The sequence below is a fragment of the Phocoena phocoena genome, chromosome 2 (assembly GCF_963924675.1).
Source record: "Phocoena phocoena chromosome 2, mPhoPho1.1, whole genome shotgun sequence".
In the NCBI taxonomy this organism is placed as follows: domain Eukaryota; kingdom Metazoa; phylum Chordata; class Mammalia; order Artiodactyla; family Phocoenidae; genus Phocoena; species Phocoena phocoena.
This window is the reverse complement of record NC_089220.1, coordinates 115,910,223-115,924,716: the sequence shown is the minus strand read 5'-3', so window position 1 is coordinate 115,924,716 and position 14,494 is coordinate 115,910,223. Positions and strand designations below refer to the sequence as shown.

General features: G+C 56.9%; 1 protein-coding gene across 2 annotated transcripts in view; it reads right to left on the bottom strand.

Moving 5' to 3' along the window:
* Nucleotides 1–258: 258 nt before the first annotated feature.
* PML (PML nuclear body scaffold) overlaps nt 259–14,494 on the bottom strand; it is a 40,297-nt gene continuing 26,061 nt past the window's right edge. The window contains exons 5-9 of one of the 2 annotated variants that reach the window (XM_065872859.1): nt 11,916–12,035; nt 11,254–11,512; nt 9,733–9,785; nt 2,279–2,429; nt 259–1,219 (exon numbers count right to left, since the gene is read on the bottom strand). In XM_065872859.1, coding sequence (XP_065728931.1) covers nt 465–1,219; nt 2,279–2,429; nt 9,733–9,785; nt 11,254–11,512; nt 11,916–12,035 — 1,338 coding nt within the window. In that variant the 3' untranslated portion in view covers nt 259–464. The remainder of the gene's footprint in view (nt 1,220–2,278; nt 2,430–9,732; nt 9,786–11,253; nt 11,513–11,915; nt 12,036–14,494) is intronic. The other variant, XM_065872860.1, reaches the window with a different exon arrangement.

Here is a 14,494-nt window from a genome sequence, read left to right as displayed (position 1 = left end):
CCCCCTGGGGCCACGGCCAGGGGTCAGGGAGGAGCGGCAAGGACACCCTTGGGAGTGGGAATCGGGTGGCTGGGGCAATACGGGGGCCACTTCGAGAGCCCAGCGGCCAGGCCTTCTTCACCAGGGACCTCCCTGGTTCTGGCACCTGGAGGAGAGGGGCCAGGGGTCTGGTGAGCTAACTTTCCCGTGCTCCCAGGGCCGCACAGGGATCCGTGCGGTGGCTGCTTGGCAGGTGGCTGCTTGGCCTTGGAACCTTCTCTGTGGGATTTTTAGAGAAGAGGAATTTGGTCCCAGAGAAGGAAACTGATTCTGGACCAAATGACAAAGGAGAACTGGGGACCAGGACCTGGGAATGCTGTGATGGGCAGGGCCTGGCTCAGGGACGCCATCCCTCTCTGTCCCCAGAAGGGTCTGAGCCAGTCATCCCTTCCTCTCAGCTCTGCTGGGAAGCCCTTTCTGCCAAGCTATGGCCAGCCAGAGGGGGTAGCAATGCCTTCTGCCCCCGCTGAGGCCGGCCCTTCCAGCAGACCTTCGAAGTAGGTGCCCAGAGCCTGCAGGTTGAGTGCAGGCTGGCTTGCGGGCAACGAGTGGGTCTGTAGGCTCAGGAAGCGGTTGTACTTCTTCAGGCCCCCCTGCGGGTCATGGCGGTGTGCGGTCAGCAGCTCCTTGAAGCTGACCAGGTGGAGGGCCAGCAGGCGGGCCTCAGCCCGGGGCAGGACAGCCGCCCGCACCAGGGGCTGCAGGGACGCAAAGCACTGCAGGCTGCTGAAGGAGTGGACGTGCGGGGCCAGCTGGGGGCCCGGGGACACCTCGAGGAGGCGGCACAGGTCGCGCATGGTCAGCACGGCTGCCAGGGCGCTGCGTTCGCTCATGTTTCTCGCCAGGTAGGTCTTGGCCAGACTCTTGAGTTTGAAGCTGCTGGCCCCGGGCACGCACTCCCGGATGAGGGGCAGGGTGGCCAGGAAGCCTGAGATGGCGCTCTGGAACTCCCCCAGCTTGTTCATGTTCTCCAGGGCCTGGAAGAAGTTGGGGAGGCCGGGCCCCCACAGCCTATAGCAGGCCAGGATGGGCCGGCGCATGCTGCCCAGGAAGCACAGGAAGTGCTGCAGCCCCACCTCCAGGGAGACGGCCTTGGAGTAGATGTTGAAGGCCTTGGGCTTGATGATCACGCGGAACTGGCTTTCCTGGTTCACGGCTGCCAGCTGGCTAATCTTCTGGGCTGGGCAGGAGAAAAGGGCAGCGTGAGGCCCCAAGGGCACCGCGAGGTACCACCGGGAGCAGGGGGTCCTCTAGGGCTGCCGATCCCCCCATCCAGAGACCCCACCTTGGGGCCTGCTGGCAGGAAGCAAACATCAGCCTCACGTGCGGCTCTGACCCTGGCTCAGAAGGGGAGGTGGGGCTGCACTCCACGCCCTGCCCCCTTGCTCCCCTGCTGGGAGTCCAGCTCCCTCCTGCCCTGCCACCTTCCCGAGCTCACCAAACGCTTTCACTCCGGGCCCCTCCTGTCTGTCTTCTGCCAGCCTCCCCCCACCTGCACTCGAGACCCATCGCTGCCTCTGCCTAGCCCTCCACTCCCTTTCCCCTGGCCTCCAATCCCATCAGTCACATAGCTAAGGCCCTCGGCTGTCAGAGCACTGGGTCAGACAGCACACCTGCCCAGTCCACTCCATGCAAAGCATGGCCCAGAATCTTCCAGTGAGGTCTGCAAACTGCTTCTCCGTCCTATGGAAACACCTGCTGCTTCCGTCTGCCTGGGCTGGCACGACATTGAGTCCAGGCCGCAGGACAGGGCCTGGCCTTCTGCAGGGCCAGGGCAAGCATTGTGGAGTTGAGGGAGAAGGGGTCATACTTCTCTGGGACCTTGGCTCTGCTGGCCTCCCCATGCAGCTACCGTGGAACGAATGGGCCCTGTATTCAGAAATGTACAGTCATGGCCTGAGGCTCTGCTTGGACTGCTGGTCTCACAGCAGCAGCGACTTTCACATCGTGCTTCTGTTTAGAAGCGTGTTCCCAAGGCTCCCTAAGATGGGGGTGGGGTGGGCGGGAACCCCTGGAGGCTCTTGCCTTAAGCCTTTAGGCACTGGTCAAAGCCGATGTCCTTATTCAAAGAACCAAGTTCAAATACCTGGGAGGCCCAGTGCTCTGCCCACTCTCTGGCTGCAGCCATCGGCCAGAGCTCGGGGCTCTCCCGGACTCGCAGATGGCTCTGTCTGCACTTATCCCGGGAACTCAGGGACTAAGCTAGAAAGGGGTGGGGGGTGGTCATTGGAGAACCCACTTTCATTGTCAATCTTGAGGTCAAAGAAAACCAGGGGCCTGTCTTCTGCTCGGGAGTCCTCAAGGCTCTTGTCCAGGACCCCAAGGGATGTGGGGCCCTCCAGCTGGAGGTCACTGGACTCGCTGCTGCTGTCGGCCAGCTCTCGGGAGGACTGCAACACAGAAAAACCAACAGGTCAGGGGTCTGCGGGGGGCGAGAGGGAGTGCAGTGACGATGTGAGCCTGCGCCCGTGAGCAGGTGTGCATGCTTGTGCGTGCATGAGTGTGGCAGGGGGGACTCAAGCACATGGGTATGGTGGGGGCATCTGTGTGCACCTGAGGGAGGGCATGGTACTGGGAAAGGGAAGATGGGTCTCCAGGTGAGCGCGTGAAAGGATGTGAACGCGCACGTGTGAGGGCTGTGCTCGGGAACCAGGACATGTGCGTTAGTGCGTGAGTAGGATGAGATCGCGTGAGTGTGCGTGAAAAATGTGTGGGAATGAATGCAAATATCGTGTGTGTGTGCGTCTGGGTGTGCACGAGGGGTGTGGGGCTGTGGACCTGTGTTGACACAAGTGTGTGTGAAAGTGTGATACTTTGTGGGTGAGTGCATGTGCGAGCAGGGCTGGGTGTGGAGGATTAGGGGAGGTGCCAGGGCCGAGGCTGGCAGGGCCCGACGTGTCTGCTCCTGACGTCGTCTCTCTGAGCAGACTCAGAGCAAACATCATAAACCTGGGACAGGGGGAAGGAGGCTCATCTCGAACCTCAGGTGTTTCCCTGGAAGGGGCAAGGTACCTGGCTTTTCCTGTCCCCCAAGCGAGCTGAGGTCCCAGTGTCCTGCACAAAGGAGAGGGGAGGGCTGCTGGGCCTCTGGGACGCCAGCCACATCTAGGGGGACACACAGAGCCTGGCTGTGAGAACAGTCGAGAGAAGACTCCCCAGGTTTGGCGTCCAGGAGATGGTGCTTAGGGAAGCCGGAGGCCAGGCCTCCTCCAGGCTGGCACCTGAGGGTCTGTTCTCTCCCGCGCCAAGGCAAGAACACTGTTGAAAGGCCTTGGGGCTGGGGAAGAGCTCTGGCTATAAGAGTTTAAACCCCGGGGCTGGAACTAAAGAGAGAGGTGGAGTCTTTCATAATGTAGAGTTAATCGCTTATCATTTGCACACCTGCCAAAGCCAGACGTTCAGTCTTTGGTGGCCTGCTCAGAACCTCCTGTGAATGCCACCTGTGGACACTAACCAGACACTGGGAGGGACATGGCCAATGTCACAGGGCCAGCTGGGGGCACTGCTGGGACAGAGTCCAGAGAAAGCCTCCATCGTTCCCCCTTAGGGACTGTCCCTGGTGGCTGATGGAGTCAGCCTCACGTGGGGCCATCTGAGGCCTCCCTGAACTCCGGCCTCTGGCTAACGTCCCTGGTCTGGGGCAGAATTAGCATACTTTCTTAGGCCCTTCCACCCTCCAGGTGAAACATTTGTTTTACCAAAACTTCAGCCAAGGGCAAAGTCTTTACTAATCACAATTAAAATGTGCTTCCTGAGAGGGGCTGATCTGTATTTGCCTTTCACAGCCCTACCCCAGGCTCACCAACTTCCTCCTAGTCACTGATAGAAACAGACATTCACTACGAGTCCGTCTAGAGCTGGTGTTTCTTACAGCAGCCTGTGAGTTCTGGGACTTTATACCTGAGGCCCTAATTTGACAAAAGATATGCCTTGCATATCTGTATTCTCGATTTGACCATACATCCACTTGGCCTGTCTTGCTCTGAGTCTCTGTCTCGCTGTCACGGCTCCCTTGCCTCCCTATGAGGAACCTTCTCCAGGAGTCTTCCTTCAAGTTGCTAGCCTGTAGACAGGAGACGCCGCCTTCTTCCCCCATGGGAGAATCAAGTTGTTTTCTATCTCCAATCTTCCAGTGCCTGTTCTGATCACAAGGCTGGGGTGCTCTCACACTTGGGCTGGTGGAAAGAGCTGGACTCCCCTTGCTATGGCCTCCCCTGGGCTTCGGCTGAAGAGCTGTCCCCTTGGCCAAGTCCTCTCTGCCACCCACTGACACAGTACGCTGGGCTTTCCCTTCTTCCTTCTTCTCTTTGCTCTAAACTGCAGAAGTCCTTGCAGTGGCCCAGGGTGCTTCCATCTGTCTTCTGGTACTGTCTTCTTGGTACAGACCAAGTCAGTTAGAATCTCTCGGGGGTGGGACCCAGGAATCTGTCCTGGGTAAAACCCCCCAAGTGACACCAGTGTGCAGCCAGGATTGGCAACCACTGTCCTAATGACCGATTTATTCCACGTTCGGCATCAGCAAATCAGACAGGAGCCAAACTCTTTGATATTTAACATCCTCACCTGAAGATACCTATCTAGTATCTGACATTAATACTAATCAAGAGTCCGCAGCTCCTGAGGAACTTTCTTAGCACCCGAGCTTAAGCAACAGCTGGGATCAGTGTGGCAAGACACACACTGGTGTATTCTGCAGACACAAAACCACAGCTCTTGCAAAGCCTGAAGGCCCCAGAGATACTTCACATGTTATCTGTTAACCTAAATGATCCCATTAGCCAGTCGGTGGCCCCTACTGCCCTCTGCCCACTGCTCTGCAGGCTGCTGGTGCCCATTGGAGGACACGGCTCCCATCGTCGCAGCTGAGCACCTGTTTACTTTTCTGATACACTCATTCACCAGCATCACGGTCCCTCACCTGGATCAGGTGCTCCCCACAGGCCTCCCTTCCACCGCCGGTCACCACTGCCACTTCTGCCAGGGGCTGCCCCCTCGGCTAGGCCTCCTGCTGATTCCACTTGGTCCTGCTGCTATCGGGCACTGGGGTGAGTCTTCCGTCCGAAGAGTGGATGAGAGCATCTATCTTTTTCTGCTTCGGATCCGTTAACACAGGGCCCGCAGCAGACATGTGTCTGACCCACCTCATTTTTAAGCACAGTCCTCACTCCAGGTCTCCAGCATCAGACCTGTGTCTCGCCCCTCCACCCCAAGACTACAGCCCCACTGCCTCTCCCAGCAGGGGCGAGGTCTCCTACAGAGCACCCCTGCTGCCCAGGCAGCCTCTCCCCAGCCCTGCCCACCACGCCAGGTCTGTGCCAGAACCGACCTGCCCCCCGCGTCTCGATTCCAGCCACTGACACAGCTGCAGCCCGAGCAGGGGGCCTACACACCCTGGTACACTTGGAAACACACTATCTTAGCAGACCAGTTTTCTACAGCTCTCACACACTGGCAGGTTAGATAAAGGCTGCAGGGAGGGGAGGACAGGGGAGTCTGGAGCACCCTGCAAATGTTGCCCTTCTCCCTTCCTCCAAAGAACTCTGGGAGCACCAGGGATCTGGAAGGGGGTATGGAAGGTGGGTGAAAGATGCACCTACTTAGGGGGATCTAATTTGTGTTCTTTTTAATTTTTTTTTTCCCCAACAAGTTTTGGACTCGTGTAATGGTTGATTTGAAAAACTTGTCTGAAGAAGCCCTACACAAGGCAGTGATCCTCTGGCTCTCTTGCCTCCCGACTGGCTCTCCAAAGGTGAGCAGCTGCTTCTAATCGTCTAATTCTTCCTAACCTGAAATGTGCTTCTCCTTCCTGAGTTGATCAACCTCAGATAGCATCCAGTGGCTCCTTGCTGACAGCTGAGCACTAGACTAACCACCCCTGTCCACCCCACCCCCAAAATATTGCTGGTTTCAGTGCCTCCACCTGGCACTCATGACGTCTGGCAGGACTAAGGGCGTTCCAATCCTTTTCTCGCTCTTTCCTTCCCAGGCTTCTGTCTCTACCCAAGGTCAGTCTTATTTTATCAAGATTATGGAATAGAAAGAAGTGTCCGGATTTCAGAGGAATTTAGAACATGGACAGACTCAAAAAGTGATTGGCTGTGAGGAATAATAAAAAGCACAGGGGGAGTCCTGGGCAGCTCTGGGGTCTTGGCTTCTGTAACTAGGCAGATGGCACAATTTACTGAGAGGAGAGGAGGAGAGGCGAGTTCGAGGCTTCTGTGGGGCATCTGAGTGGAGCTGTCAGGACGCCATTGGCTCTGTTGGTCCTGCGGGCATGAGCCTATAGTGAAGACGTGGGTGTGGCTGAGATCACGGGGAGTGGTGGTGGTGGGGGGGGGGAGTACACAGACTGGAAAGAGAAGAAGGCCCAGACCTAAGCCAGAGAACAACAGTTAAAAGAACACGGAGACCTGAAGGGGGAGTAGGGAGGAGCAGCCAGAGCTGCAGGAGGAAGTGTCCTGAACCCAAGGGAAGCAGAGGCTTTCGGGGAGTTAGGACTGAAGGCGACCACTGGACTAGGAGGTGTGGAGGTTATCTTGGCGCTGGTGGCAGGGCTCACTGGCATGGTGGGGAAGGGCAGGGGAGTGGAGTGAGGAAGGAGCACCAAGGGGGTGAACGTCTGGGGTGGGGGTTGCCGAGATAGGAAAGACTTTCTTCAGGGTGCCTAGCTGTAGCCCATAGAAAGTGTTTGAAGACACAAATGAGCATGGGGAGATGCAGTAGGCTCCCAAGGAGACAGGAGGGCGGAGAGAGTCCTACAGGGAGGTGGCCATCCCCACCACCCTAACAGAAGGAACGGGGGAAGGATGTAACCAGGTCGGGTCAACCTGTCATCAGAGAGCGAGACGGGGGCTGCTCCCATGCCACCTGTCAACCTCCGAGGGCAGAAGGTGCAGCCACCTGGCAAGAGCAAGCGGGGCGGGGATGAGGGACCAGAGCTAGGGCAGTGGAGGTGCGGCGAGGGGCCTTGGAGAGCAGAGGGGCGTGCTGAGGCAGGAAGCCAGGGAGCCCAGGAGACAATCATTTGTAGCTTTCCTCGCCTTGACTTTTCTCCAACACAAGTCGGCCTCCTGGTGGCGGCGTGGAGCAGGGGAACGCTACCAAATCCTTCCAGGGTTGTCTTTGGAGGGCAGGCTACCAGGACGCCGGCGGGTGGGGGAGGCAGGGCACTGAGATCCTGGTGAAAGGTTGGCTGAAATGGGGGACCTTGCCGGTTGGTGGGCAGGAGGCAGAGGCAGAAGGAGCTGGGAGGGAGAGGGCAGAGGTCCTGGAAGGAACGGGTTGAGAGCTCAAGCAGGAGGCTGTGGTCAGAGTCTGCGTGGGACAGTTTAGAGATGGAAAGTTCTCAGTGATGGCGAGGTCTGGTGGGAGGGGGCATGGGGGATGGGATTGGCAGCTGCAGGGGAATGGGGCAAAGATCCCTGAAAGCTCAAGGTGAGGAGAGACCAGGGTGGCGGATGTTGAAGTCACCCAGGAAGGCTGGACCTGCGTGGGGAGAGGAAACCTAGGAGGCAGTCTTCCTACGTGGGGGAAGGCAGGAGGATGTCTGATATGAGCTGGGGCAAGTGGGGTTCACCTGGAGAGCCCAAGCCTCAAAGGCACAGGGGATCTTGCCAGACGGTGGGACCCAAACAGGAGGCACAGAGGGCCTGGAACCTACCTCCCACCTCTGATGCTCCCAGGGTGTGGGGGAAAGAGGGACATAGCAGCCCCACAGGTGAACCAAGCGTCAGTGCAGGGAGGAGACAAAAAACACCTGCAGGGAAGGGCTAAGCCCAGCAGGGAATGTGATGGTCATGGAAGAAGGGTTTGCAAGGGTGATCGTTCAACAAGTATTTATTGAGCAGCCGTACCTGCCAGGGCCTGGGAGCGACACAGTCCCTGCCCTCAGTGGGCTTACATCCTGGCAGAGGCCCAGTGGGAAGGCTTGGGGTGGGGGGATGGGGCAGTGGGAGGTGCAAAGCGTGAGAGAAGCTTCCTTGTCTTGGGCAAAGAGGCCTGAGGATGTGAGAAACAAGGGCCTGAATCTCAGTCACAACCCCCTGGCTGGGGAGGACTTGTCTCTTTACCCAGAGGTCCATGGAGCCATTCATTCCCTTGTTCACTCTCTGATGATGTATTGGATGCCTACTGTGTGTAGGGCCTTTAGGTGCGTGGGCTGGGCTGGGTAGCAGGGTGGAGGGGCTTGGGGAGCAGAGGGGGGTGTGTTGGCCACATGGTTACAAGAGGAAGGTGACCAGGGTCAGGGCTGCAGAGGAGGGAGGCACTTGGGCTCTCAGAGGCTTGTCTGCGAGGGGCCCGTGCTTGTGGGAGGCCTATTTGGAGGGTGGGGTGGTGGGAATGCATTTGGAGGGACTTCCAGTGGGACTTGGACTTGAGGATTCTCCATGGGGGCTCTGCCAGAGTCCCCAGGAGAGACTCCTGCTCCAAGAGTCTGGGGTGCTCTGCCTCTCCCGAGCCCCCCCCTGAGAGAGGCATCAAGTTGGGAAGACACAGAGGAGAGCGGAAGGGCAAAGAAGTTGTTGAGCCACTGGGCCACACGCGGGGCGCCCCGGAGGGAGCGGCCGCGGGATCGTGCTGCCCGTCCCGCCCGGCGGGGTTGGCTGTTGGCCGTTGTGAGGCGGGCGGGACACTCCTGGGGACCCGCAGGTTGGCTGGGAGTCCCGGTGGTGGCCGGGGTGGTGGCCTGGACCGGCCCTTGGGAGGGAGAACAAGTCCACATGGGGGCACAATACACTCTGAGGGGCAGGCGGAAGATATGGCGAAGGCGCGGGTTTCTTTGTGCTCTGCGTGATAGGAAGTTGATCCCACGGTGGACGGCAGCTTGCTCCTGGTGAGCGGCAGGCTGTCCGGGACACTCAGCATCAGGGACGGCAGCTTGCTCTGCAGGATGATGGGGAGGCCAAGCGGGGGGTCGGCATGTGCCACGGGGCAGATGAGAGGCCCAGCAGGGGCGGGACGCTCGGTGAGCTCTCGGCGTAGGCTGGGCTGGCGAGGAGGGAGGTGCGACGGTCTCCGTGGGCTCCATACGCTTTCCAACACAGAACCTCAGACTGAGGGCTGGAAGGGACCTCAGGGGCCACCCAGTCCAACCTTCCACTCTATTCCGATCCCTTTTGCCCCTGGACAGGTGACAGCCCAGCCTCCATTAACAAACCTCCAGGGACAGAAGGGTCACAACCCGTAAGGTCACTTGTTCCATTGTGGGATGGCTTTAAAGAAGTTCTTCTTACATGGAGTCACCACGTGCTTGTTTGGGCCCTGCATGGGGCTGCCCTGTGCCCTCACACCCCCAGAGAGCCCTCAACAGCTGCCATTAACCAGGGAATGAACGCTTGTCCGCCCTCCTCACCGAGGACTTAAGAGCGCAGAAAATGCATAAGGAAGCTCCAGACACAGGCATTGGCTAGTCCAGAAATGAGACAGAGCCCTGGAAGGAAGCCCTCTCCCAGCTTTTCAGAAGAGTACATGTGATTACTGAAGGCTCCTGCCCTGGTATGGAGGGAGGGTCAGAGTGATCCAGACCACAGCTGGCATTTGGAGACTATCCTCTGGACAGCTCAGGACTCACTGCCTTGCTGGTAAATTCCCCAGGCGCAACGCGAGTCTGAGAGTCACCTGCTGTGGCTGCGCCCCCTGGGACCTGGAATGGGGGGAGGCAGGAGTCCTAGGCCGAACTTCTGAGCCACTCACCGAGTTTTCGGCATCTGAGTCTTCCGAGCTGCTGATCACCACGACACGCTCCTCTGAAACGGGGTAGGGGAGACAATGTTAGGGCCTGCCAGGGATGCCCGTGGATGGGGCCCAGGGTGTTCTCCCGTGGGAATCCTTGCAGGCCAGTGAACTGGGTGGGTGACGTGTGCCCTGCAACGGGGGATGTGAACGTTCAGCGTGTGTGCCAGTGTGGCTCTGCTTGTGCAGAGGGGTTATTCAAGGTGGCTTTCCATCACTGCGTACTGTGCCTTGCCTGTGAACTCAGCTGTTGGCCCTGGAGTGATTCAGAATTTACTACCTGTGGAGGGGGCGTGACAAGCACCACCTGGTTTGGAACCTTTTGCCGTCCTAAAGCGGCACACTGGTTCGTTCACTTCTCAGCTCCGTAAGCCACAAGATGTTTGAGTTAAAAGATACTTTATCGGGCTTCCCTGGTGGCACAGTGGTTAAGAATCTGCCTGCCAAGGCAGGGGATACAGGTTTGGAGCCCTGGTCCGGGAAGATCCCACATGCCCCGGAGCAACTAAGCCCGTGCACCACAACTACTGAGCCTGCGCTCTAGAGCCCACGAGCCACAGCTACTGAGCCCGCGTGCCACAACTACTGAAGCCTGCGCACCGAGAGCCCGTGCTCCGCAATAAGAGAAGCCACCGCAATGAGAAGCCCGCGCACCAGAACGAAGAGTAGCCCCCGCTCGCCACAACTAGAGAAAGCCTGTGTGCAGCGACAAAGACCCAACGCAGCCAATAAATAAAGAAACAACTTAATTAGTTTTTAAAAAAGATACTTTATCTAGGTTAATCAAAACCTTCTGATTACCAATAGTATTTGTGAGCAAGGATTAACAGTCAGGGCTGAGTGTGTGACCAGGGTCGGGGTTCAGTGTGACCAGGAACAGGGGTCAGTGTGGGACCTAGAATGAAAATAAAGCTGGACTCTGGGTAAAACAGATCCAGGAAGAACTGTCTTGAACATTCCAGAATTCTGTGAGTTGACCTCAACTCACATGAAAGGACTCCCTCTCTGGCAGGGGCCGTAAAAGGTACCTAGGACAAACGAGGTACCTTAGGCAGGTGGCAGAAAAATTTGGGAACTGATGGGTGTGGACTTTACCCAAGTCCTCTCTGGGTACATACCAGGCACCCACCAACAAACATTGCTTGGGGAGACCCACCCCATGCAGAGGCACAGTGCTGGGTTCTGTAAGAGTGCGAAGACTGTGTTAGGGGAAGGAACGAAGGAGATGTGGTCTTTGGCCCGTCACGCTCGTCTCACTGGCATCCCAGCAAAACACAGGCTAGCTAAACTATCTACTCTCATCCCCCAGACAAACCCTGGGCTTTCCCTTCCCCGTTTGGTGGCAGCTGAGGGCAGGACACACAGGGAATGCTGTTGGCTTTGGGCTCCGTGGGTAGGGTCAGGATGCAGAAGAGGGGTCCCACCCAGCCCCTGGAGGACAGCGTGCAGGCCTCAGCCTCTGCTGCCCACCCACCTCCCTACCTGCCTCCCCAGGGTCGTTGGTCGCATGGTTGCTGTCGGGCAGGAAGGTCTCATTTCCTATGACGGGGGTCTTGGGGCTGGGGGACCTGTCCAGGTGGGGTGGCGAGACTGCCTTGGAGGTGCTGGGCCTGGGCTGCTCAGGGGAGCTCCGAGCCAACCTTGACTCTTTCTCCTCCTCAGACTCCATCTTGATGACCTTCCTGGGGCACTCGGTCTGGCAGGACTTCCTCTTCTGTGGTGTGGCTGTGTTGGAGACCTCCTGTGCAGTGGGGAGTCACAGGGTAGGGTCAGGAGCCTCCCACTGGGGCAGCGGGCAGAGACGAAACCTGGGTGGCAGGAACATGTGCCCCCCGTGCCCTTTGCTCCTGCTCTTCTCTCTGCTATCTGCCACTCAGATCACGCCTCTCTATAAAGGATGCCCTCCCAGGTCAGCATGCACACTGGCCCTGCTGGTGACCACTGACCACCGACCTCTGCTGGCCTCTGACTGCCCTGGGAGGGGCTCATGCTTGGAGAGGAGCTTCCTGACAGGGCAACCAAGAGCAGGGAGAATGTAGAGTAGGTGCCTATTGAGGTCTGGATTCTCACTTCAGCTCCACCTCTTACCGCCCAGGAGGACCTGGGCCCTCGGGAGGGGAGGGGAGGGCGGGGGAGAACCTTACCTCTCTGCAGGAGGGGTCTTTGATGGAGTAGGCGTACACTGGCACAGGGTGTGCCCCTGGCACCGGCTGTACCACACTCAATCCTGGGGCCTGCACCTGGGCCTTCTGCGCCTCCTCTGGCTGCAAAGTCAGGAAATGAGGGTAGTCAGAAATGACCAGGCAGCAGGACAAGGGCCAGGTTCCCAGGCCTGGGGTCAGCCCAGTCCCCAAGGCCTCACCCAGAAACAGGTGCAGGCTGCCCAGTCCAAAGCCCAGAGCCTATTGGGCACCAGAAATCCTCCCCACAGCCTCCATGACTTCACTCCCTTGTGACCCTGAGATGCTGGCATCCAGGGACCACTTCAATGCCTGCACATCCTAACGGGGCTGAAAGATGACCTCAGGGATCACACTGCCCAACAACTCAAGGCTCGTGTGACAACAGGCCCAGCCTAGACAACTCCAGAGACAAAGTGCTCACTACTAATGGAAGCAGTTCGTCTCCAGCTGCAAAGTCATAACAGGGAGGAAATCCTTCCACTGAGCTGACACTGGCCTCCCTGTCACCTGTTCACAATAGCCAAAAGGTGGAAACAACCCAAATGTCCATCAGCTGATGAATGGATAAACAAAATGTGGGATAGCCATTCAGGGGAATATTATCCAGCCACAAAAAGGAATAAAGTTCTGACACACACAACGTGGATGAACCTTGAACACATCAGGCTGAGTGAAAAGCCAGCCACAGAAGAATACATACTGTATGATTCCATTTATATGAAATATTCAGAGGTGCCAATGCACGGAGACAGCAGATTGGTGGTTGCCAGGGGCTGGGGGAGGGGAAGTGAGGAGTGACTGCTTCATGGGTACTGGGTTTCCTTTTGTGGTAATGAAAGTACTCTGGAACTAGAGGTCGGATGGTTGTACCAGACTGTGAGTGTACTAAATGTCACTGGATTGTACACTTTAAAATAGTTAAAACGGTGAATTTTCTTATGTGAATTTTACAATAAAATTATCGTTAGAAAAAGAGGATGGTACTATATTACGATTATTGCCTATCTACAGAGAAGGAAACCGAGGCACAAAGAGGTGAAGTGATTTCCTAAGGTCACATACCTAATAAGGGCCTGGACCAGGGCTTGAATCGTGTTTTTGAAATGCAAGTTCCCTTCCTGCACCCACTGTATCCTTTAACATCCCTCTGTACCATCTTTCTCTACCGTGTGACACTGAAGAATAAGCCGGACCTTTTGCTGGAACCAAGTGGGTGACGTGGCGAGTGTCCCTCCGAAAGGGGAGGCCCGGCCTCCGGGGCTCAATCCAGGGGCCCTGGCCTGCCACTCCTGCCTGCAATCCTGACCCCTTGGCACCTCACAGGCCCTGTGCGCTCAGTGGATGACCATCCATCAGTAGCCTGCGGTCGGCCCACCCAGTGAAGGAAGGGGATTCCCACACAGCTGGAGGGGGCTCTGGGTTGAGCAGAGAAAAGCCAGGCACTGGGCTGTAAGAGGATGAGGCCAGGGATGTGCCTTCCTCGGGACAAGCTCTGTGCCTCCCATGTGGTGGGCGACATGGTCAGGCCCACCCTCACGGGGCGAACAGCAGGGATTACCTGGCCGAGCCCAGGCTGGGGAAGGCAGGGAAAGCCCCGCACGACAGGCCATGTGCTGGGGACCGGGACCCTGAGGTGGGGCTCTTCTTGGTGTCGAGTGCTTTCATGTGAAATGTGGGCTCCCAAATCATTGGCTATAATGGACTGATTTCCTTCCCTCCTCCTTGTTTCCCGGGTTTCTTTTTCTCAACATCTTTACAGAAAGGGAGGAGAGCCGGATCAGAGAGCGCACCTGTGTGTGGGAAGGGGCGAGGGGATGATCTCCCAGGTCATATTCTCCCAGGCCTCTAGGGAAAGTACACAATCTCCACAGCACTCCCTGTGCCAGTGTTCTGCGAGCTACAGTTGTGACCCATGAGTGGATCATGAAAGCAATGTCATGACTAGCATTTTTTTGTATTACATAGACTAGTACAGAACAGAAAATTAGAGTACCTCCCATGTTTATAAGCGTAATTTGTTTTGCAAAACTTCTGTTTCAGCTACAGGTATGTGCATGTATATACCCTGTAGGTTAGATGTAAACTATATTTTTTACAGTGGGTGGTGGTCAAAAAAGTTTAAACCACTCTTCACATTCATTAAGACGGCCACTATTAAAAAAACAGTGTGAATGAGAAATGTAGAGAAGTTGGAACCGCTGTGCACTGTCGGTGGTCACGCAGAATATGACGCAGCCACTAAGGAAAACCGTATGGTGGTTCCTCAAAAATTAAAAACAGAATTAGTATATGATCCAGCAATTCCACTTCTAGGCAAATTTTATGTTGTATGTATTTGATCACCATTAAAAATGAAAGAGTTGAAAAGGTCCTGGTCTGTCCTTCGTGTGTGTCTCCGCAAACTGCTGGCATGTAAGAGAACCTCTTTCCACCTGGGCCGTGAACTCCCCCAAGACAGGGCTGGGCTCCTCTCCACCTCTGTCCCATCCTCCCTGACACCCCCTGCAATGTTAATGAAGCAGGGGACACACATGGGGGCT